Source organism: Podarcis cretensis (genome assembly GCF_951804945.1).
Source record: "Podarcis cretensis genome assembly, chromosome: 2".
Taxonomy (NCBI): Eukaryota; Metazoa; Chordata; class Lepidosauria; order Squamata; family Lacertidae; genus Podarcis; species Podarcis cretensis.
The window spans coordinates 51,108,022-51,132,596 of record NC_137171.1 but is presented as its reverse complement, the minus strand read 5'-3'; the positions used below and the strand labels follow the sequence as shown (position 1 = coordinate 51,132,596).

General features: G+C 45.5%; 1 protein-coding gene across 1 annotated transcript in view; it reads left to right on the top strand.

Moving 5' to 3' along the window:
• Nucleotides 1-24,575, top strand: part of AFAP1L1 (actin filament associated protein 1 like 1) — a 76,445-nt gene that overhangs the window by 26,132 nt on the left and 25,738 nt on the right. The window contains exon 2 of the mRNA XM_079964787.1: nt 22,489-22,617. Within this exon, the coding sequence (XP_079820913.1) occupies nt 22,489-22,617 (129 nt within the window). The remainder of the gene's footprint in view (nt 1-22,488; nt 22,618-24,575) is intronic.

Here is a 24,575-nt window from a genome sequence, read left to right as displayed (position 1 = left end):
TGCATAGCAGGGCTGGGGGACTCAAATTTGGCCCTTCAAGTCACTCTGATCTGGCTCCTGGGTCTCTCTGCAGGCTGCCACCTCCTCCCCAACCACACCTCCTGCTTGGCCCTGCTTTGAGTGTTTTTCGCTTTGCTGCAATGTGTCCTTGAACTCTGGCAATGCTCCCCTGGATGGAGGGACAGAGAGTGTTGCGTGAGCATGCATCAAAACTAGCAAAATGTACAAAGTTCAAATTCACATATATTGATTGCTCTGGCCCCACCTACCACTTGCAGGTGGCCCCCAGAAGGGAATGTGGCCCTTGGGATGAAAAAGATCACCGTCCTTCTCTTGTTGGTCCTCTCATTTTTCTTCCCCTTCGCTTATTTCACCAGCTGCCAAGCTGCCACCCTTAGTACATTGCCTATAACAAGGGCAGCCCGTGTGGTGCACTACAGAGCGTAAACACCAATGCCCACCAGCCCCAACCAGCATAGCCTAATGGTTAGAAATGCTAATATTTGTAGTTCAACAAGCTCTGGAGGGCACCATGTTGGCGATCCCCATCCTATGGAACGCTTCCTGGACTGTGGCTAATATAAGAAGTCTGGCCTTTTGTTTTTACTCTACAGGTTATCCAGATTTATTTTAAGAAACCGTAAATGAAACCAAGCCAGCTAGACAATGGAAACGCAAGACCATCCCCACCATCCCCCGCTGCATTTTAATTCCATTCTTTGAAATGACTGGATTTTATGTTCATCTTTCAAGGCTGATTTTGTAGGGTTATCAGAAAGAGAACATTAATCATCCCGATCTTACAGTGATAAAAGCCCCATGAGGCATAGATCTTTTCTTGTTTTACAGTGAGTTCATCATGATGGGAATTCTTTCCTCTCTTCTGCTAATCTGGGCTGAAAAATGAGGCGTGCTGGTCTTTGATCTCTGAGACTGATGCATGGATGGAGCAGGTTAATGCTTCCTTGTGGTAATACTAAGGGGTCAGCAGGCCTGGTTAATTTGTTATGAACTCTTAGTTGGTTTTGTGTGTGTGTGTTTGTTAAAGGAGTGGAGCACTAATGTGGCTGGGTTGTGGAGTGGAACTGCCATGCCTATCAGGACAAAGGGTTTGTAAACTCTTTTTGTGAACTCTTTCCAGCATATATCGCTCCTAATAATTTTCATCTGAAGGCACAACTGCTATGGGAGTATAGGTGTTCAACTGAGTTATACTCAATGGAATTAATGAACATTATTACATGGGGCAGCTTTTCCTATGAAGGAAGCAAGTGTGTAGCTTGGGAGCATTCACTGATTCAAAGTTCTCATTGGAGGCTCACCTGCCTTCAATGGAACAGAGTGCTTGTGCCCAGCTATGGTGAGTGCCAGCAGTGGCCATTCCTGGACTGGCACATCCTGGCATCAGTCCATGCTTCAATAACTCATTTGGATGGCTTAATGTGCTGTACATGGGGCTACCCTTGAAGATGGTCTGAAGGCTGCTGCTAATGCCAGGCTATGACTTGTGATAGTTACACCAAGCCTTAAAACTTTGTCAAGCCTGCCTGTTAACCACTGGACCAAATTCAATACCCTCCAACGTGAGGCAGTCAAAATCTGGGAAACCATCTTCCAGGTCTGAAATCCTGCACAAGTCATGTGACCCATGTGAGATCGCGGACCTGGAAAAAAAAGCACTTTTATCTGGCACGGCACCTGGAAATGTGCTTTTTGGGGTACTGCGCAAGATCGTGGACCAAAAAAAATGCTGCCCAGAAGCACCTGAGAGCAAGGTGCCAAAAATGGCTGCCATGCTCTCGTGGGGAAAAAAAGAGGATGTCCCAGTTTTTCCAGGGCAGTTGTCGGGTATGGTGTTGGTGTACAAAGCCCAGTATGATGACGCCCAAGTATTTAAGAAGATGTACCTTCCCCAATACTTGCAGAGAAGTATGTTTTGCCTATGAAAAATAGTGCTAAGCATCTTGGTCATTGTTTCTTGCTTTCGCTTTCTAGATTGTTAAGCCTAGTTTTCCTGTGGTGACCTGTGTTTGGGCAATTCAAATAGATGCATGAATTAAGAACAATCACACACTTCCAATTTCTATAGAGCTTTCAGTGTGTGTTACGAGACAATGAACCGGTAGACGTGGGTGTAGAGAGGGAGGCATATTTCTAGCTGGAGTTCCTGTCAACCTGAAAACTATAGGCACAAAGGAACAATTATGAGAGAGTTGTGTTTCCCCTCAGAAATGATGACCTAGACTTCAGACTCCTCACTTCCATTGAAAATAAGTTATGAATGGAACTTGTACAAAGCTTTTTGGAACAGTTGCAGTGGTGTTGAAAAGGGGCAGTGAATGCCTGTGGTCCTTCAACTCTGGCTTGTAAGAGAGAAAACTGTGGTCAGCATCCATAGGAGGTACCAAGGCGGAAGCACTGAGTGTCCAGGATAGTAGCTGAGATGCTGGCATAAGATGATGGCAAAGTTCCAAAGATTAAGGCCTTTTGGGAAATGATTTATAATGAAATTAAGAAGGTACTTAAATGTACTTTTCATAAGAAACCAGAGGCATTTCTTTTGGGCATGGTCGGCCAATTGGTGTCAAGGAAGGATAGGACTTTTTTTATGTACTCCACCACAGCAGCAAGGATTCTTTTAGCAAAGTATTGGAAGACACAAGAACTACCCACATTGGAAGAATGGCAGACGAAAGTGATTGACTTTATGGGACTGGCGGAAATGACTGGCAGAATCCGTGACCAAGAGAAAGAGACGGTGGAAGAAGATTGGAAGAAATTTAAAGTATATCTTAAGAACTGTTGTAAAATTGATGAGTGCTAAAATGTCAAGGGAAAGGAAAAAATAGAATTATAGCTGTAATTGATTGATGAATTAGGAGAAGAAATTGAAAAAGAAAATAAGTTATTATTTAATTGGAGCGAAGGGTTGTTGAAAAAATTTAAAATAAGGATGCAGAGAGGGGGAGGTAAGGGGAAGTCCGAGAAAGAAGGTTTACGAAAAAGAGGATCTGAAATTATACTTGTTTATATGTTTTTGTATGTCTATGTGTGTATGTTATTTTGTTTTAAATTTATGTTGGAAAATTAATAAAAATTATATATATATAAAAAAAGATGATGGCAAAGTTAAGGTGTAAGAGATCATTTTGAAGGGAAGGAAATGGAAGACTGACCATCTCTGCTCTCCTGTGTTTAGATTGTTGAGCCCTTAGCATGCTTGTAAAAATTAGGGTAAGTGGACACATGCTTTGCATGCATAAAATAGCAGGATCCTGGTGTCTCCAGAGGGAAGGAATCAGATAGCATGTAGAGGGGCCAGGAGAAGAAGAGGACAAGGGCTCCTGCAAGTCTGGTAGGTGGGTAGAAGAGGAAATTTGGCCCATATTTTAACTTGATCTAAGGTAGCTTCACATGGTGTATAGAATAGATATGCACTGTTTTCTCCATGCATATGGCCAATTTTGACATCTTGAAAGGTTGCATATCTTTCTGCATCATCAATTCTAATAATCTGCCAGGAAAACAGTAGGTGTTGAATTGGTTGCGCTGTAGCCAGTGCATACAAATCTCCTGGAGTACATTTTGTACCTTCAGCATACTATCCCTTAATCAAGTCCTCTCAAGATTCACTTCCTTTTCTGTTTTTGGATATGTCCATCTATTTATGAGTTTCAAGATAGGGCAGGGAAAAGTGCTCTCTGAAGGGTTGTTTTGTTTACTTCCTCAATAAGTCCTCTACTTTCAGGCAGCTGATTGTCTTGGGGTCTGAGCAACAGGAAGTGCTTTGTATTAAGCTACAAACAATGGTTATTCTCTGCCCCCCACCGCCTTTTGGCCTTCACCTGGAACTGGAAGGAAGTGCTTGTAATGAGGAAGGAAGGCAGGGCGTCAGAGGCTCCCGCACTTACAAGTTTCTATATCCAGAAGCCTGCAAATAGAGATGCTAGCTAGATGAAGGCACTATGGATACATGGTTGGGGATGATTACATACTAGGCCTTTCCCAAACTAATCTACTGTACTTCCTTCCTCAGATCTGAATTTAGATATGAGAGATCCAAGTCCTCATTATTTTAGGAAAGAAAGAATTTAGGCTGCAATCCTCTATTCACTTACCTGGGAGAAAGCCCCATTAAATGTTATAGAGTTTACTTCTGAGTAGACATGCATAGGGATGCACTGTTTCTCATTAGATTTTCCTGTGCCATGTTTAACAACTTGAATGAAAGGTTGGTCTCTGGTCAGCCAGGTGCCTTCCAGATGTTTTGGACTACAACTCTCACCAGACTCAGCTAGCTCATTTGTGCTGACTAGGGTTGATTGGAGTTGTAGTCCAAAACATCTGGAAGGCACCAGGCTGGCAAAGTCTGGCTGCTCTAGATAGCATTCCATGCTCAAGCACTGAAACATGTCCTGGTAAAAGGGAAGTGACAAAAACTTCTTGTTCCTCTGTGTTTTCCTTGGGTCTTGTGTTATTTGTTGGGTTTTTGGACAGGATAGCATTTGAGCATGGAACAAGAAGCATGACGCATCTGACTTCTGCACAAACCACAGCAGGGTCTGCTTTCTGGTCTAAAAGTAGGCAAGAGGTAAAGGAGGTGCACACCATTTAACTGGGTACTAAGTGTAGATTTCCAGTACCATGGGCTAGAACCGTTCCCCAAAAGTTTGTCATCTCAGCAGAGTTCAGGATAAAAATGGCCCTAATACTTCTTGTACCCAAACATTAAAAAATATTCACAAATTTAGAGAAATGATCAGCTAGAAGGCTAGCATTAAAAATCCAAACATCCCTTACGGTTAGGCTATGCCTAGTGTGTGAACGCTTAAAAATAAACGCCATATGGCAACCCTAGCAAATGAAATGTTCACTAATACTATAAGTAGGTGAGGGAGTCCACATAACCTGCTCAGTGAACTAAGAAGCTGGGAGGGGGGATCCTTGCATTCACCTGTTCAGATCCCTCCATCTCCTCAATCTACTTTGATGTGGATTTTTCAGTTCCTCTAAAAGGATGCAGAGATGCCTTTTGATGTTTGTTTGTTTCCCCCTTTTGAGGGCTTTGTGGCTTCACAGCCACAGCTGATTAAGCTGCTATGGCTAATATTGTTTATTGACATACAATCTTCTTGCATCCTTCACAGAGAGCTTGAGCTGGCTGAGTTCCTGGAACCTTAACTCTTCCGCTAACATCAGACCATGGGGTGATCCCTTTAACATTACTCGCCCCCCCCCCAAGCCAATGCTCTTTTAGCTCTTCAGCCTAAAGGGGTAGGAGAGAAATCCTCAAAGAGAAGCTTAATAATAATAATAATAATAATAATTTATTATTTATACCCCGCCCATCTGGCTGGGCCTCCCCAGCCACTCTGGGCGACTTCCATAGAAACCAAAAATACAGTAAAATATCACACGTTAAAAACTTCCCTGAACAGGGCTGCCTTAAGATGTCTTCTGAATGTCAGGTAGTTCTTTATCGCTTTGACATCTGATGGAAGGGCGTTCCACAGGGTGGGTGCCACTACTAAGAAGGCCCTCTGCCTGGTTCCCTGTAGCTTTGCTTCTCGCAATGAGGGAACCGCCAGAAGGCCCTCGGCGCTGGACCTCAGCATCCGGGCAGAATGATGGGGGTGGAGACGCTCCTTCAGGTATACTGGACCGAGGCTGTTTAGGGCTTTAAAGTTCAGCACCAACACTTTGAATTGTTCTCGGAAACGTACTGGGAGCCAATGTAGGTCTTTCAAGACCGGTGTTATATGGTCTCGGCGGCCGCCCCCAGTCACCAGTCTAGCTGCCGCATTCTGGATTAGTTGTAGTTTCCGAGTCACCTTCAAAGGTAGCCCCACATAGAGTGCATTGCAGTAGTCCAAGCGGGAGATAACCAGAGCATGCACCACTCTGGCGAGACAGTCCGCAGGCAGATAGGGTCTCAGCCTACGTACCAGATGGAGCTGGTAAACAGCTGCCCTGGACACAGATTTGACCTGTGCCTCCATGGACAGCTGTGAGTCCAAAATGACTCCCAGGCTGTGCACCTGGTCCTTCAGGGGCACAGTTACCCCATTCAGGACCAGGGAATCCTCCACACCTGCCCGCCTCACACAGGACCTTCACCGCCTTCACTGGTTCTGATTTAAAAGAGAGGTAGAGCTGGGTATCATCCGCATACTGATGAACACCCAGCCCAAACCTCCTGATGATCTCTCCCAGCGGCTGCATGTAAATGTTGAAAAGCATGGGGGAGAGGACAGAACCCTGAGGCACCCCACAAGTGAGAGCCCAGGGGTCTGAACACTCATCCCCCACCACCACTTTCTGAACACGGCCCAGGAGGAAGGAGCAGAACCACTGTATGACAGTGCCCCCAGCTCCCAGCCCCTCAAGACGGTCCGGAAGGATGTTATGGTCGATGGTATCAAACGCCGCTAAGAGATCCAGCAGAACTAGGAAACAGCTCTCACCTTTGTCCCTAGCCCGCCGGAGATCATCAACCAGTGCGACCAAGGCAGTTTCAGTCCCATGATGAGGCCTGAATCCCGACTGGAAGGGATCCAAATGGTCCGCTTCTTCCAGGCGTGCCTGGAGTTGTTTGGCAACCGCTCGCTCAATCACCTTGCCCAAGAATGGAAGATTTGAGACTGGGCAATAGTTGGCCATCGTGGCCACATCTAAAGATGGTTTTTTAAGATGCGGTTTAATAACCGCCTCTTTCAGCGGGTCTGGGAAGGCTCCCTCATGGAGGGAAGCATTCACCACCCCATGAAGCCCATCACCCAGTCCTTCCCGGCTAGCTTTTATAAGCCAGGATGGGAAGGATCCAGGAGACAGGTGGTTGGTTTCACTCGTCCAAGCAGCCTGTCCACATCCTCGGAGGTAACAGATTGGAATTGATCCCACTCAACTTGACTAGACAGAACTCTAGCACTCTCCCGCCCCGGCCCTGCTCCCACGGTGGAGTCTACTTCTTCCCGAATCTGAACGATTTTATCTGCAAAAAACTTTGCAAAATCATTGCAGGAGAACATGTGGTCCGTACTGGGCCCCGATGTTGCAGGTGGTTCCGCTAAATTGTGAACCACCTGAAAAAGTCTCCTGCTGCTGTTTTCTGCAGATGCAATAGAGGCGGTGAAGAAATTCTTCTTCGCCGTCGCTATCGCCAATTGGTAGGCTCGACGTTGAGCTCTAACCTGTGTCCGGTCAGATTTGGAATGAGTTATCCGCCACCGGCGCTCTAGCCGTCTCAATGATTGTTTCATTGCCCTCAGATCCGTGGAAAACCACGGGGCTGTCCGGGCTCCATGCAATCGGAGAGGGCGCTTCAGAGCCAAACAGTCAATAGCCCTGGTTAACTCCATATTCCAGCGGGCCACCAGGGAATCAGCTGAAAGGCCATCAACATGGGATAAAGCATCCCCTACCACTCTCTGGAAACCATTTGGATCCATTAAGTGGCAGGGGCGGACCATCCGAATTGGTCCCACCTCCCTGCAGAGGGGATGGGTCGCAGAGAAGTCCAGTTGCACCAGGAAGTGATCTGACCATGGCACTTCTTTCGTTTCGCTTTTACTTAGTGTCAGATCACCAACATCCATAGAGGTAAACACCAGGTCCAAGGCATGTCTGCGGCTATGGGTTGGGCCAGACTTATTCAGGGACAGCCCCATGGAGGCCATGCTTTCCACAAAGTCCCGAGCGGCCCCTTGTAAGGTCGTGTCGACATGGATGTTAAAATCCCCTAGGACGACCAAGCTAGGTGTCTCCAGGAGAACATCCGCCACGACCTGAAGCAGCTCGGGCAAGGAATTGTTGGTGCAGCGGGGAGGTCGGTACATCAAAAGGAATCCTGTACTGCCCCTATTGCCCAACATCCAGAACATGCGGAAAACTGGGTCTTCCCAATAGGACGCCCGGTGCAAACTAATTACTTCCTAAAAATCACTGCAACACCCCCTCCCTGCCCACATGACCTGGGTTGCTGTGCGTAAGAGAAACCTGGTGGACAAGCAGCAGCAAGGACAGGCCCATCTGCTTCATCCAACCAAGTCTCTGTTACACATGCCAGGTCAAGTCCTCCATCCATGATCAAGTCATGGTGTTACTCATTAGGGAAGTATAGTTTAAGGGCTACTGTACACAAAATTACCGTACTTGGTATACAGACATGCCAACTATGTAAGAAAGTCGTGGAAAAATAAAATTCAGCTAAGACACATTAGAGGCTGTTTCCCTTTCACTCAGTTCTTTGAATCCCGCCTGACAGACCTATTCAGATGTACAAAATAGTTCCGCTGATTCTGCTTTTCAAACATACCAGGCATTTGTTTTGGTTTAGAAGAATTTATGAACTATTTAATCAAGGAATCTCTCAGTGATGTACAGGTACGTAGAATAATTTAAAGCAAATTATCAGTATACAAATAAATTAGCCAAGTTTATATATACAGTGGACGCTTGGGTTGCGAACGTGACCCGTGCGGGTTGCACTTTCACAACCCGCAGCATTCGCAACGCGCGTCTGCGCATGTGCAGGTTGCAATTCGGTGATTCTGCGCATGTGCAAAGCGTGATTTAGCGCTTCTGCACATGTGCAACCATCGAAACCCGGAAGTAACCCATTTCAGTACTTCCGGGTTTTGGCAACATAACCTGAAAAAACGCAGCCTGAAGCATCTGTAACCCGAGGTATGACTGTAACTTGTTCACATATATATAACTTGGTGTTTATATATTTTTATTCTACTTATTTATTAAATTTGCATACCACCCTTCATCTGTAGATCTCAGCCACAGTTCAAAACACCAGGGCACATACATTTGTCTCAGAAATCCTCACAACTACCATGTAAAGTAGGTCAGTATTATCATCCCCGCATTTTGAGTTGGGGCAGCCTTGGAGAAAGCTATGATATCTGTTGAATTCTTGATAAATGTGAGATTTGAACTAAGAACTTCATAATTCATAGCTCAGAATCTAAGGCAGTTCACAGACATAAGCATGGAGACTGTCCTTAAAGTGGGCCAAGGTCAAGGTGCTGCTGTTGATAGTTATTCAGTGTGCCCAAGATGGAGCCAGGATTCCTCATTTTCTTTCTTTCTTTCCTTGGGCTTATCCACATTGCCTCTTGTCTCACTGCTTTCCCCCAGGAAAAACCACTCTCTAGTGCTCAATAGGAGCAAAGGGCAATTCAGTCTTTCTCCAGATTCACATTTGCTCCAATTTAGCCCTAAAGAGTAAGTTTTCCCTGGGAAAGGAGCGGGGCAAGCGGAAAACTGCTCAAACCAATATTTTTTAGGCATAGGGCAAGCAGAAGTGTAGATGAGCCCTTCCTTCCTTCCTTCCTTCCTTCCTTCCTGCCTGCCTGCCTGCCATCCATCCATCCATCCATCCATCCAAAAGACCTCTGGACACTAGGTAGAAGGAGGGCACTCATTATGCACAAGGAATCTCAGTGCAACAGATGGTAGGAAATGATGTTTCTGCCAAAGAGACAAGGCCAGCATGGGGGCCCCCACCCCGCACTTCAGTGATAGAGGGACAAGAGGGGAATGGTGTTCCAGGCTAATAAGCCAAAAAGTTGGAGGAAGGATGTTCCAGTTGACACATTGCCCAAAGAAACAGCATGTGTTACCATATTTGGGCATATCATTGGCAGCAATTATTTAAGTGTGTGTATTTGCAGTAAGCTAGCACAAGTGACATTCAATATCCCTGGTGTAGCTGACACTGTGTATGTTGCCTTAAGCTGCAGCTTTCATGAGCTGCACCCTAATGGCATAATGGAATTGCTTCAAAATATATAGTTGGGAAACTGTTTCTGAATTTCACCCTTCTTTAGAAAGGGGTTGAAACAGGAATAAACCACAAGACTGTTTGTCAGTGTGGTTTTCAGCTAGATGGATTTACATTATACATATTTCACTTTAGAAAACGCCTTGGAGATTGATGGGTTGGAATGACCCGCTGCTATTAGCAATGGGTGTTTCTCAATGGGATCATATAGTTATACCCATTAGAGGTCTAGGAGGGACCAGACCATGTCGCTTGCTGCATGACCCAGCTGACCTAGGCAGGATACAAATTCAGATATGTTTAGGAGCCTCAGCATTGCAGAAACTTTTGGGGAACCCAAGATGCTGGACGAAAAGGGGCTTAAGGTGCCCAATTAGCTTGCTCCTTGAAGCTGCCACATTGGGACTGAAGCCAAACGAGTTTAAATATTAAGACTTTCCTGTTCTCCTCTCTCTTGGGTGGCCTCTACTCAGCAACCGGGTGCCCCATGTCGGATCACAGGCCTCTTTGATTAGTGGTTCTTTAATTTTTGCATGTGCATTTAATGAGGCAGACAGAAGGAAGGAAGGTAAAACAAAGGCGCTTTTAGACTCTGTTGATACCCTAGCCGCTCGCATCCCAACTCCCAGAGCTCTCCATCGATGCGGCACTGCATGAGCTCACTGGCTTGCAATTTTTGGTAACAACAAGCCGGCCTTATCAGCCCAAAGACTGGCAGACTGTTTGGGGATATTTTTGTCTCTTTGCCCACTCTGTTGCCTGCTTTATGGCCATCGCTTGATGAGCTAGCAGTTGACCCTTCCCAGTCTGTTGGGACTCTGAAGCTGATGAGCAAATCTGCCCCATTAAGACGCTTGGTAATCTGCTTACTCAGGAATGAGAACGTCTCACATGCCTGGGTCTCTGTGTATCTACAAACTGGGCATTGTGTGGTGCTTGGTCCAAAACATTTGTTTCTGGCACCTAGGGATTTAGAAGAGCCAGCTAAGAATAGCACTTCTAGTTTTTAGCACTTTTTAGCATCATGTTGTAGCTAAGAAGAGACTGGCACATGAACCAGATCTCTGATTCAAATGTCCCCTCTGGCATGAACTCTTTATCTGGCATTAGTGAAGTCACTATTATGTACCCCATACTCAGCTGCAACTGCAATATGGAGATGATAGTCCTGATTTACATTGCAAAATTGATTTAGCTGTAATAAACCATAGTTTAGCATTACAGAAAAGAGCATGTTTGAGCCTTGGGTGCAAGCACTTTTCCTCCTCTCCTTCTGACATGGCTGTGAGGAGATTGGAAGCATCTGTTTCCTGGTTTAAACTAACCACTGCTACGCCCAAACCAGGCCAACATATGGTTAGTTTAAAGTATGGGCTGCTGAAACAAGGTAAGATCAAATTGTGGTTTCTGACCCTGGCCTAGGTTCAGTAAACAGGCTGAAGTTCCCAGTTTGGAAGTAGCAACGCTTACAACCTTCTTCTCGTGGCTGCACCAGAGGACTGTGTCCAGGACTGAAGCAGGCCCATTCCTGCTGAGCTACAGGGGTAGCCAACATTGTGCTCTTCCTTGCCATGGGCAGCATACAAAATGGGCATGGATGATGGGAACTGTCATCCAACACTCTTTGGAGGGCATCTTCTTGGCTGTCCCAGGTGTGGCATTGCATTCAGTCTGGGCCAGATAATTGTAAGGAATATTGAGGGTGAGGATGTTCATCATCTTTACAGTGACCTCCAAACACAGCTTTCTTCTCCAGAATCTCTTTTCTGGGGAGAAAAGTGTTCTGCAAGTATGCAGCACAAACCAGGGGTGTGTGTGGATGTGTGTGTGTGTGTGTGTGTGTGTGTGTGTGGCACAGGTTGTCTGACTGGCCCCCATGATGTCACACTCAAACCTTCCCCCAATTAAATCCCAAGAAAAGACTATTTATGTATGCAACAACCGTTGCACAGATGTTATTGGCCCAGAGATGGAAAGAAGATAAAGTCCTTACCACAGAAGAATGGCAGACCAAGCTGATGGATTATGCCGAAATGGCTAAAATGACCGGAAGAATCAGAAATCAGGAAGACCAAATTTAAAATAAGGAATGGGGAAAATTTATAACTTATCTTAAATACCATTGTAAACAGTTAAAATCATTAGTAGGATTGGAATATCACTTGTAGATTAATGGTGAATTTTGGACACAATGGAGAGGTAAGATTTGGGTTATCATAAAAGATGCAGGAGGAAATGATTAACAATAGGATCCACAAAGGGGAGGATGGAAGTCCAAGAGATTCCTTGGAATCTGGTTTTTATGTTGTATGTTGGATATGTGACTGTAAAATTTTAATCTGAAAAACCAAATAAATAAATATATATATTTAAAAAGCAACCTTCCCCCAGTCCCCGTATGAGTTTTTCCATTTCACCCCCCCCTTTTTTTAAGTAGGAGGCAAATGAATGAATGGATATACATGTAGCTAATTTTTTTTTTTAAAAAAAAAAAAAGACCAGGCAACTTGCTTAGAAGCATGAGGTATGGGACAAGGTGAATGGCTGAACCGTTGTTCAGTTTGTTGGTATGTACAGCTGTCATTTCAGTTGCCAAGTCAGGAGGAAGCTCTGCTCACATTACAATCCAGAGAACCACGGTAAGTCCTCTTTTTATATATACAGTATATTCCATCCGACTTCCTCTGAATATAGGGCCAGAGTTGTGGCCCTATGTTGAGGGTGAGTCAGCTAAATCACAGCCCGCCATTATAAATGAGAAATCGGCCTCAAGTTTCTGAACTTCCATGGGTGCTGGTTGCAACGAGAACTTCTTTGACGTTTCCGCACACTCTGGCACTCGTCACAGTGTCCCGTTGCACCAGAAATTTAGTCATGTGGCCACATGACCCGGAAAGTTGTCTGTGGACAAACGCCGGCTCCCTCAGCCTGAAGCAAGATGAGCGCCACACCCCATAATCACCTTTGACTGGACTTAACCATCCAGGGGTCCTTTACCTTTCTTTAGCCCAGAAATGGAAGACACTACTGGACTTAAATTTCTCATTGCAATAAAATAATATGTGGACTCTAAACTATTGCAGAGAAAATAATTCACAATTAACACATTTTTAAAGGTAAGGAAGACCTTGAACATTTCTGCACCATCTTGTGGGATTTAATTCCTTATGTGTCAAATTTGGATATACAAAGCACTCTTTCCCCCATCAAACTGTGAAATTTGGCTTTCATTATGTGCTTTTCTTTTCTTTTTCTACACTATCTGCTCTCTATTTATTTGAAAAATACGACACCTGTATTGCTCCTGTGTTTTGTAACTGATTATTTATTGTTTGTTTGTATTTTTTATTTTATGTTAATGAAGAATAACAAAAAAAAAATTATCTTTGGCAGAAAAAGGATTTGGTGGGTGGAGGAGGGAGTGCAGTAGGTTTTGTGGGTTGATTTTTGAAGGAAAAATTCTGTGCTTGTACTGCCTTTTGGGGCAAAATTTGTTGTTTAGGTCAGGTGGAACACCTAGTAAGTGACATGACCTATGAACTGTTTAAAATGATTGTTCGTTTTTATGAACAGGATATTTTTGCAGCCAGTGTTAGGGAATGTGCCCAACACATGCTCATTGTGAACCTGTTCTGAGAATGCTGAGGAAAAGCAACACACAGAGAGTGGAGTGTTGTGAAGTGACATTTTGTGGCACTGTAAGGGGGCAGAAAATAAATTGGGAAGGGGGGAGAGAAGTTGACAGAGACATAAAAGTTTATCTTATTCCATTTATATCCCTATTTTCTTCTGTGGATCTCAAGGGTAAGGAGGGATTTTCTCCCTCCTTATTTTATCCTCACAACAACCATGTGAGGCAGATTAGACTGAGAGGCGGTGACTGGCCCACGATCACCCAGTGAGCTTCATGGCTGAGTGACTATTTGAGAGGGTTGCCACATGACCCAGTTGGGTGTTGTCAGAGCTGCCTCCAGGTCCCAGCTCACAGAGGACCAACGCTAGGCTGTAGTTATGTACAAAAGTCTTTATTGAGGTTCAGTTTCCATTTTAAAGCCGCAGCATGCAGCTCTACGTCTCGACCTTAGACCGGCGAAGTCCCGTCTGAGTCTCCTCCCCTTCCACACCAGTTTAAGACTCTCGCCTTGCTCCACCTCTTCCTAAGTTCCTTTCTCCTCTGGGCCCTCCTGCCCGCTAGGGTTTCATCCTTCCTGGACTCCTCTGACGCTGACCCTGACGATTCTTGCCCCTCCTTCCGGCGGGCTTTAGGACCTGGTTCCCTATCCGGGCTACCTTCTGTGCCGCTTGCCTGTACCTTTGAACTTGGCGCGCGCGCCCAGCCTGCAACTTTCCTCTTGACCGTTAACTCGCTCTCCGATGGAGGCGTGGTCAACCCTGACTCATCTTCTCTCGCTGGTGGTGCATATGTGGGCTCTGACACCTGGGACTCCTCCCCCCCACTACGCTCTGGTGGGGAAGCTGGTCCTGATTTCCAACTGCTGCTCTGGGAGTCCCCGCTGGCCCCTTGCTTCTGGGGTGTCCCCCTTGGGTCGCCCCTTGCCCTGCCCATCGGCGCCCCCTTCTGTGAATCTTCCGATTCGCTGGAGAGGCTCATGGAATCTATTGGGCTGCTGTCATATTCTCCTACGCTGCCCTCGGATTGCTCCCCCTCGCTCTCCATCTCCTCTCCTCCCTGTGCTCCCGCTGAGTCCCTGACAGGTGTGTTTAAGTATCTAGCATTTACAGAAGCAAATCACTCTGCTCCCAACTGCCATCCAGCTGCCGTATGGTGGTGAACACATTCATATTGCCTAAATAAAACGTCTGTTAAGGGTGAGGCTGCAATTTATTAGCATTTCGGAGCTTCAGTAAACACGGAAAGCCCTTAAAAGCATTATTTTTTGTGTTAATTGATATAATGTATATGAAGGTCTTTGAACATTCTAAAGGCAGAATAGGTCTAAATATTGCTGCATTTAAAGCACATAATTTCTAACCCAGATCAAGGTTGAATAGTATATGTTGGTGGTTACTTGCAAGAACTTGGTTGGGAGATGAAAAAGATTAATAAATGATGTCAGCCTTTATTGTGGGTTTATAGTATATGTATTGAATAAACCTTTGTTCTTATGGACCTTTCTGAAGGGACCATGCATGTGTATGTGCAGGTTGTTCCAATGTACAGCTTGTGGGGTATGTTCAGTGCTGATCTCATGCACTGATGGTACTGCTTGGCAATGAGAGCTTATAGCCATGCACATTAGGTGCACTTTTTCTGTTAACCCTGCACCCTGGCCAGCCAGATTCTGGTGTTCTCCACTCATACCCCTTTCCTTCTCCCCACCTGCTTCGCATTCCAGTATTCTTGAAACTCAGTGTTGGTGACACTAGGTGAAACCCCACACTGGAGCTGCCCAGATCCCTTTGCTTTGTATCCACCTAAGCTGAAAATCTCATATTTAGATTGGCCCCGCCGAGGGAGGAGGAAACAGAAGGCTTGTGAAGATAAAAGCGCATCAGCGGAGGTGGCAGGAAAAGGCTTATGATGCTTGCATCCTGAACATGCTGTGAACTGGGATTAGGAACCTGTTCCCAGCAACGGGAGACCTAGAATTTGTGGATACAAATTGTGAGCTGGGGAACAAGACGAAAGCTGAGGGGTACCTGGATATATATAGTGGTACCTCTAGTTACGAACTTAATTTGTTCTGGAGGTCCATTCTTAACCTGAAAGTGTTCTTAACTAGAGGCGTGCTTTCGCTCTTGCTGCTGCTGCACCGCCAGCACACGATTTTCGTTCTCATCCTGGGGCAAAGTTCTCAATTCAAGGTAACTCTTCCAGGTTAGTGGAGTTTGTAACCTGAGGTGTTTGTAACTCGAGGTACCACTGTACTTGGTTTTCATATGAGTATCCACTATTGAAGCATGGTGCTTTGTCCTTTAAATAACACATACAGAGAGAAAGAGCTACTTCCACATGGTAGAATCCCATGCTCAAAGGGAGCACATGACAATGTGGACTATGTGGACAGGGCCACTCATTCGGGAAAGGTCATTCAGACATGCATATGAAGCCAGTGGGGGGTTAGATATAGCCTAGCATAGAGGTAGGGGGTGGGAATACTGAGTAATAATAAATAATTCCCTTTTAGCATGTAGGGTGGAATCCAACATAGTGCTATGGTGAACGTTCCATCAGCACAGGGATTTCTCTTTGCACAATGGAACAGTCTCCTTCTGTCCTCCCCTCCCCTGTGTGCCCCCTAAATCTGTTCCAGGGGCTCTCCTATTCCTCTGTAGCACCTTTGGGGAGGGTGCAGGGTGAGGAGGGGGAACAGTCCCATTGTGGAAGCAGAAATTGTTGCACTGACAGAACTCCTTAATAGAATACCACCCCTAGCATTTAGCAGTTTGCGACCCAAAATTCCATCAAGGCTTTCTGTTTTAGACCTTGCTCAGGAATGAGATGGGAAAGGCTCTTGACTATTTGGGATTACACAAAAATATGTGCTAAAATAATGAAGATGGGGCAGACCGAAAGAGAGGGAGGCATGTGCATTGTCCTTGAACAAAATGAGTCCACCTGTTTCATAGGGGTTGCTGTTCCCCCAAATGTGTTCCAGGGTCTGATTTTATCTCCCAAGACAGTCCACACTCTGGGAAAAACACGTGGGCTCCATTATGAAAAGGCCTGTGTTGTGCCCTCCTTGAGGATAATGGAAAGCTATGCAGCACAACATGAGTGAATAGTTTTGCAGGGTGTGGGTTCACTTGCCGCTCACAAGACATATATTCACAAGAGGACTGAAGTTCTTTTGTTCTTCTGATGTTTGTATGGAAATGTGCATGGTGTGTCTGAACAACCCACCTTACTCGCCATCCCCATCAGTCAGCACTTTGGAATTCACCTTGCGGCCAATGCTGCTGAGAGCTTGCTCCCTGTGGCAAGAATTTGCCTTATAAAAACCTGCAGCGTTGAGGGGAAGCTACCTGAGTCAGATTGTGACTCACAGCAAAGCTTCTGTGGCTCATGCTTGTTACTGATGCAGAATCTCTGCATGCTAACTATAGCGCTGAAATGAAGGACCTCTTCCTCAGCAGATGGCTGCCAGAGTATGGAGTCAACCTCTGTTCAGCTTCCAGCTGCAAGCTGACTGGCCACATACCCATTGCAAAAAGAAAAAAGAAAAAAAGGAAATAAACAAAATCCATCATCCAAAAATGAGGACAAAGGAGGACTCTGATTTGCACAAAAATTGCATTTGCTAACTTATTTCTATAGATGCAAGTGCAGAAATAAATTACTATAACTTAAATAGAACTACAATACATTTCTCCATTGAGGGGAAGGCGGTGACTCATTTGGCTGCTCAGTCACCTGGCCAGCTGCTAACTATTGATGGCCAACTTCATGGCCCCTGATCTCCCTACTTATAGTTCTTTGTCTTCAAATTGAACTTCAACAAAGGAATTCAATTAGAGGACTGTCATCTGTGCTACTTATCAAATTCTCACTTTGCACATAGGAGCAGTGGTGCATTGCTTAGACCTGAATGACTGGATATCTGGGTAAGGCCAAGGCTTTACACAACAAGCAAACTTTCCTCATGAAACTGGCTTCTGTATTGCAAAGTGCCCTCAAGTATAAAAAGGGGGCTTGTGTATTCAAACAGTTTTTGGGATGTGCCGGGGAGTTCTGTGGCAACTGCTTATCCCTGACTTGTGGCCACAGTGTATCCCAGAGTGTTTGGAGATGCTCTCCATCCCATAATACATACTAACCCTGTCCCCCTCCCCCCATGGTAGAACAATGGCTTCTGTTGTCCCCTGGGACACTCAGTAGGCCCTTGGTTGCAATTAGGACCGCATCACATCCTCTTTATGGCAAATGCATGTTATAAATTATGAATCTTGGCTTCCAGGAAGCCTTGGGGCTGCGCACTTCCAGTATCCTCGTAATGACACTGAAGAAGGGGATAAAGATAGATTATCAGGATATATCATCCAACTCCAAAGGGTTTGCTCTGTGCTTTGTGGGCCTGGAGGTTGGAAGATTTTAGAGAAACCTGAGTGAGTGATCTTGCCTAATGGCTTGATGCAGTTCTCTCTTGTTCTTCTCTTTAACTAAATCCAAGCACCTGCTAGCCATCAGGAATTAAAACCAAGCGTTTGCCTCCTGTGCTGGATAGAAATAAAGGCTCAATAGAGTGTTCCAGGAATGAGGAATGAATTATTAGAAGAAAGTGTAATGCTCCCACTTCCACTTAGCCTAAATCAAGCACTTCTAAGTCCCATTAAACTCCACCCATGTTAAGCATGTTTGTGGCTCTCCCATGTTGAAATCACTCATTTTGACTGAGTGATGCCCCAATTTTGTAACAATTCTTGCTTCATAAAATGCGTGTTGCAATCCCATAAGGTGGGATACGCACCCTGTCTTCTTTACCTTTTTGTAAAAAAATAATAAAAATGAGGACATATGTCTGTCTTCTTCCTCTGGCAGTCAGCAAACAGTTGCCTGCTTGTGGACCTCTGGTGTGGAAGAGTGTGTGATGCTTGAGCCTTAAGGCTGCATCAGCCCACCTGTTCTAAGAATACTGACAACAAGATCCAAAGAGATCAGAATTAGGGAAATGAGGCATCTCTTAGGGCCTGTCCACACTTCTGCTTGTGCTTCTGCTGTCCACACTTTTCCACTTGCCCTGCTCCTTTCCAAGGGAAAACCCACTCTTTAGCAATAGATCGGAGCAAATGGCAATTGCTCTTCCTCCGAGTGAGCACTAAAGACCAGTTTTCCTAGGGGAGAAGCAGCGGGACAAGAAAAAGTGTGGATAAGCCCTGGATGAAGATGTCTGTGAGAGCATCTTTTTTTAAAATGAAGGTTTTATTTAAGCAGAGAAGGGTCAGCATGACCACAGCCATGGATTGCAAAATTGCTTTTTAAATTAAAATGGCAAAAAAGGCTTATCAAGATTAGCATTTATTTTCTGCATTAAGAAAATAACAATGGGATGGAATGTGCAAGCTGGGAGTGAGTGAGAAGAACATGCATAAATGCAGGCCAGTGTTGTAAGATTCTCCCTTTTGAATAATATAACAAGTGTCTCTGAAACCAGTACTGTATCCCTGAAAAATTATACTACCTCTCCCAACTCTGGCATTTCTTCTCTTCTGGACTCATTTTGCTGCGTACTTGTCTTCAGCAAGTTTGCTAGGAATCTATTTAGCTAATTTGTGAAGCATCTGGACAGTGCATGGTGCTGTTCTAATAATCTCAAAGAAACAGATGAGTATCTTGCTGCCGAGCTATTCAAGTATCTTGCTGCTGAGCTATTCAAATATTCAGAAGTAGAGGGCCTCATAATGCATCAAGAGTTCATTAGGCAATGAGCCAGCTGCTTAGTAGATTGCATTGCAGTAGATAATATATGTAATAGTGTTGGGGATGTGAGGAGACAAAAGCCACTGAGAAGAGCGCCCTGTTGGCATGAGAGATTGTGCTCTGGAGAAATTACCGTATTTTTTGCCCTATAGGGCGCACCGGCCCATAGGACACACCTCGTTTTTTGGGGGGGAAATGAATAAAAAAAAAATATTCCCCCGAGCTTCCCCCGACCCCAGCCCCCAGAACAGGCTGCTATCCGCAAGCCTTGCGAGCCCGGCGGCAACTCCCGTTGAGCTTGCAAGGCTTGCGGACACCTGCGCGAAGCACGGGGCGCCCTCCGGAGTGCGCCCCATGCTTCGGGCTGCAGGCTGCTGCCCGCAAGCCTTGCGAGCCTGCGGGAACTCCCACTGGGCTTGCAAGGCTTGCGGATAGCTTCCTGAAGCCTGGAGAGCAAGAGGGGTCGGTGCGCACCGACCCCTCTCGCTCTCCAAGCTTCAGCAAAAGCCTGCATTCGCCCCATAGGATGCACACACATTTCCCCTTCATTTTTGGAGGGGGAAAAGTGTGTCCTATAGGGCGAAAAATACGGTACCCAGCTCCTTCCTCAGTAGCTTCTTCCCTGGGGTAGTGATGCAGTGCAGTGGTAAACCGACTTAGCTATGAATCAGGAACTCCCAGGTTTGAATCTCTGCTCTGCTCTGCTCTGCACTCACAAGCAAGCAACTTGATCAGCTTACTTCCTCACCCCACCCTTCTGCAACAAGGGGAATAATTACTTACCTTTCAGGGTTCTTGTAAGGATTACAAATAGATGGTGCAAATGGAAGGGTTTTGGTGCTATCCAAATGTCTATTACTACCATCATTGTTATCATCTGCTTGCATTCCATGCAGCATTTGGAGCCTTGTGGAGTCACATATAGGAACCTGCAATGGAAAGGACAACCCACAATCCTGTTATTACTCAGTGAATGTTCAGCATCCTGGGAATCTCTGTTTTGTTTTTATGTTTAAGTTTTTGGCCCTTTGGAATTGCAAAGTTAGGCTTGAGATGCCAAAATTTCCACTGACAAGGGCTTTAGTGGCCTGCAACCCCTCGATTCTTTGACTGGCAGAAGCAAATAGTCTGCTTCATTGGTACATTTTATGCAAGCCATTGGTTTTCTTGAGTCAGGCAGAATACACTATATACAAAGCCCTCCTTTTCATAGCAGTTGCTGTCTGTATTGCAGATGGTGACCGTTTTCTCTTTTGGAATGTTATTGCCTGAATTCATCAGCAGCCTTTCCAAACAAGCTGATTTCCCATCAAAGGGCTGACTTTTAAAAGTGGAAAGGTATTTCTTAACTATGATGGGAGAGATGCACTTTATACCACTTTCTGAGGATGAGGCGACTTCTCTTAAACAACACCCTCGTGTGCAGCTGGGTGTCAAGTTAAAACAAGCTGAGCTGTTTAAGAAATTTAATTGTAGCCTCGTTTTATTCTTTGTCTGAAACTGCTTCCCTCCCCCACTGCTGCAAAACATTTATAAAACGGTGCTGTTTAATTTTGGGTTAACTATGTTGTGTGCTGTAGTTTGCATGTTGTTCCCACGGGATGTTCAAAAGAGCAAGTGAGCCCTGGCTGAGTGCATGGTCAGTCATCACTGAGCCAGGGAACATTATTTGGAAGAGCCTTTTCAAAGGAACGTGATAGTTAAAGGATGCAAGTTGTCAGAGCAGTGAAGAGGGCAGCACAAGAAAATGTGCCACTGCATGGAGCTTGGCAGTCTTGCAGAATTATCTTCGGGAGATTGCTTTCCCCCATCCTACGTTCAGGGGCTGGCTCTTGAGATTGGAGCATGTAAATGTGATCCTTGAGGAGAGCTAGTTTGTACAAAGCATGCAAAAGCAGTGCTTTCAGGCTGTGGTGACTGCTCTGATGAGGGAGTGACCCTTCCATGAAAATAGGGAGACCTGAGGCACCTCTTCATATGCACCTACCTTGAGGTGATAGCCCCATAATTCATCAGAATGAAATTATATCCCTGCCTCACCAAATGGAAGTTTCTTGTGTTGAGATTAAAGTGAGCGTTTACCTCTTTAAAGCTCCCTCCACCAGCAAAGCAAATATCTTGTCGTTGGGAGGTGTTTTGCCCCTACCATTCCACATCCCAAGCAGAATCATTACTACATTAATAGTACTAATGGTAGTAACAGTACTAGTACTTGTGGTCACCTAACATAGGCCAGACTTATCCAAATATTGGACGGAGGACCTCTGAAAATCAGAGGGTTGGGGATCTCTATCAGACCAGTCTTTCAAAACATTTAACTGCTGTGTATGTTCAGTTGCTTTTTTTAAAAAAAAAGTCCATCTCTGATCTTGTTCCCCCTGCCCACCATTGTTTATATTTGATATAAGATCCTTTTCTGGAGATAGTATCCATATTTTGATATGAGCTGAGTAAGGCTGCAGTGGCTGCACCTCATGCTCTGTTCATCCAGCAACCCAGGTCCCTCTTCGCTGCCTGACAAAGGGCAAAATCAGAATAAGGTTGACTGAAGCAGATGGAATAAGAGAAAGAGAATGAGAGAACGCCCTGTGGAAAAGGAGTAGGAAGTGCTTTGGTTGTAGCCTCTCTCAGTGTGCTAAAGGGTATAGACAGGCACCTTCGCCAGGTGAGGAGGCCATGAGGAACTGACAATTCTCTTCCCAAGTATCATGGAATTTGTCGCTTCTCCCTCTCCCTGTTCACCTTGGTACACTTGATCCGGCCCATCTTTTATATTCCATATGGTGCTGATGGAAACAGCAGGAATCTAACTTGGAGTTTGCCAACCCTTTGGAGCCAGTAGGCACCTTTGGAATTTTGAGAGCGTGCTGCGGTTACTAGTCACAAAATGGTAGCATATAACACAAAATGACTGCCACGTCTAAGGGAGCAGAAAAAGAAACAGGAACACAACAGCATGTGTGTGTGCTCCCTGTCAGACCACCGTCAATGGAAAATGAACTTCTACACTACCACACTCACTTACAGAGAGAAGCTTTTTGCCACTGCTCCTCTGTTCACAACAGAAGGGAGGGAGGGTTGTCCAATCCTGGCATCTAATGAATTGTGGGCATGTTTAAGGAGCCATGTTCAGTGTGGGAGAAGGCAGTGCAAACAGGAAGAGCAAACTGCCTCTTGTGCTTGGTGAATTTTTTAATGGATAATTACTGAGATCTTTTCCGGGTGCCATAGGTGGAACGTGTGGGCACGCTGGGGCCCATGGGTGCTGAGCTGGTGATCCCTATCCTAATTCGATTCTCTCCTTTTCTGCCCACAGTTTTGGATCAGCTCCTCCCTGAGCTCAACGTACTGCTCAAGCTCTTGGACCACGAATACTTGAGCTCCACCACAATGGAGAAGAAAACAGCCGTCTCAAATATCTTGCAGAAGCTGCAGCCCCCTGCAGGTCAGAAAGCCCTTGCTGCCATCTCTCACCCCTGCCCATCAGGCTGACCCCTTTTCTTCCTTTATTTGTTCTTTGTGTGATTCCTCAGGCTGAGGCAACCTTAAGGTACATTACACATCTCCGCCTGCTGCATTGTGGCACATCCCTGGCTCCTGACATGCCTGCACATGCTTTTGTTTGTGCAGGGCTCCTCTCTTTCAGTGTGAGGGAATGACAAGGGTGGACCTCAAAAATTGTCCCGGTTGATTAGACTCCAGTAGCAACAGCCACAAGTTGTATAGCCAGCAAGGCCTGTTTCTTGCCCTTTTTTAAAAAAAATGTCCCTGTCATCAGGATCTGAAGGGCTTCTAAAGAGGCAAAAAAGTTAAGTTAAGGCTGTGTCATCTCGTACTTATTCATGAAAAATGACCTGAAGACTTTCTCTTAGCATGGAAGGAGATGCTGGTTTAGGGGCAATTAAGATCTTCCCCAGCAGTTGCAATAAATACAAAACAAAAGAGCATGTGTGTGTTTTTCCTCATGAAGTAAATGGCAGCTTTGGAGGAATGAGCAGTCTACCTCCAGGGAATCAGCATTGGGATGGGGCAGGTGTAGATTAAACCCTATTCCCCCACTGCCACAGTTTTGATCCAAATTGCCTCTGCCCACATCAATGAGTAGTTTTTATGTTTTGTTTTAAAAAATAATAGTAACAGCCTTTTCATTGATCTCCCACAGCTCATTTGGTTTGGCCCTATAAAGTGAGCTGAGGATGTGCCATATGTAGACTCTGCATTTTCACAGGTGGAACCCACATGCCATTGTGCCTCCTTTATATAAACCTGGAGTGGGGATTCTCTGGTCCTCTGGATGTTGTTGGGCTATCACTCCCATCTTCCCTGACCATTGGCCAGTTGGGCTGGGGCTGATGCAAGGTGGAGTCATGTGATACCTGGAGCGCCACAGGTTCCCCACACCTGATATAAACAAGCAAAGAGAGAAAGAAAAATTACACCCCCCCATCTCCAAACTAAAGCAGTTTTTCTTTTTTCTGCACTTTACCCTTGTTTCATGCTTCCTGCACCTGCTGTCCTCCACAGCAGCTCCTGGGTCACCCGCGTCACATCTGCTGTGTGTCCCATAGTCATTCTTCATAACGCTGCTGTACTTTGTCCTTTTATTGCTAGAGGTACGTGACTCCCTCTGGTGGAGCGTTCCATTGAGAAGGAGTCCTCCAGCTGACCTTGAGGAGCAGAGAAAAATAGGCATTAAACAATAGCTGGCAAGAGCTGAGCATTGTGTTCTTTGATTTATTTGCGCCCTATGGATTCACCCAAACTTTCTCAATACTTGTGATAGCTCACTGTGCAGGGCAGGTGAAATGGCAGGCTTCTGAAGATTGAAATGTCCCCACCTTGACTTTTTAGTGTTCCTTATCTTCTAAGGCAGTTGCAGCACATTTACCTTTAAGGAAGCCACTGAATAAATTCCATCCCCAGGAGATGGGGTGGGGGGTACCTAACAAGTGCCACATGGAGTGGGTGTATGTATGTCAGTTCAGCAGGCACCTGTAGCTCTTAAGCCTGCAGGCAATGTGAATAGTGATATTTGGCCATGCTGTAGCTGGACAGGAATTGCCCTGTGTTTCCTGTGGAAATGTGTGTTTCCAGTAGCCTTCCTGCTGGCTGATTTCTGCTGAGAGATGAGATTTCCATGGGAAGAGCCAAAGGCTTGTATTCTCTCCTTGGGAAGCCTCTCGATTATCCCCTCTGCAAGACCCAGAACGCAATGATTCTGTGGGGTGGACAGCTCTGAAAGAAGAGGAGGACTTCTCCATTTTGCTTTGCCCCTCTCGGACAACAGTTATTTCCTCTTTTGTTTCTGAATCTTCATGTGCGGGTGGGAAATAATCGCCACCCCTCTTCTCCCCCCCTCTCTCTCTATATATATAAGCACTACCAATTTAAGTTGGCTAAAGT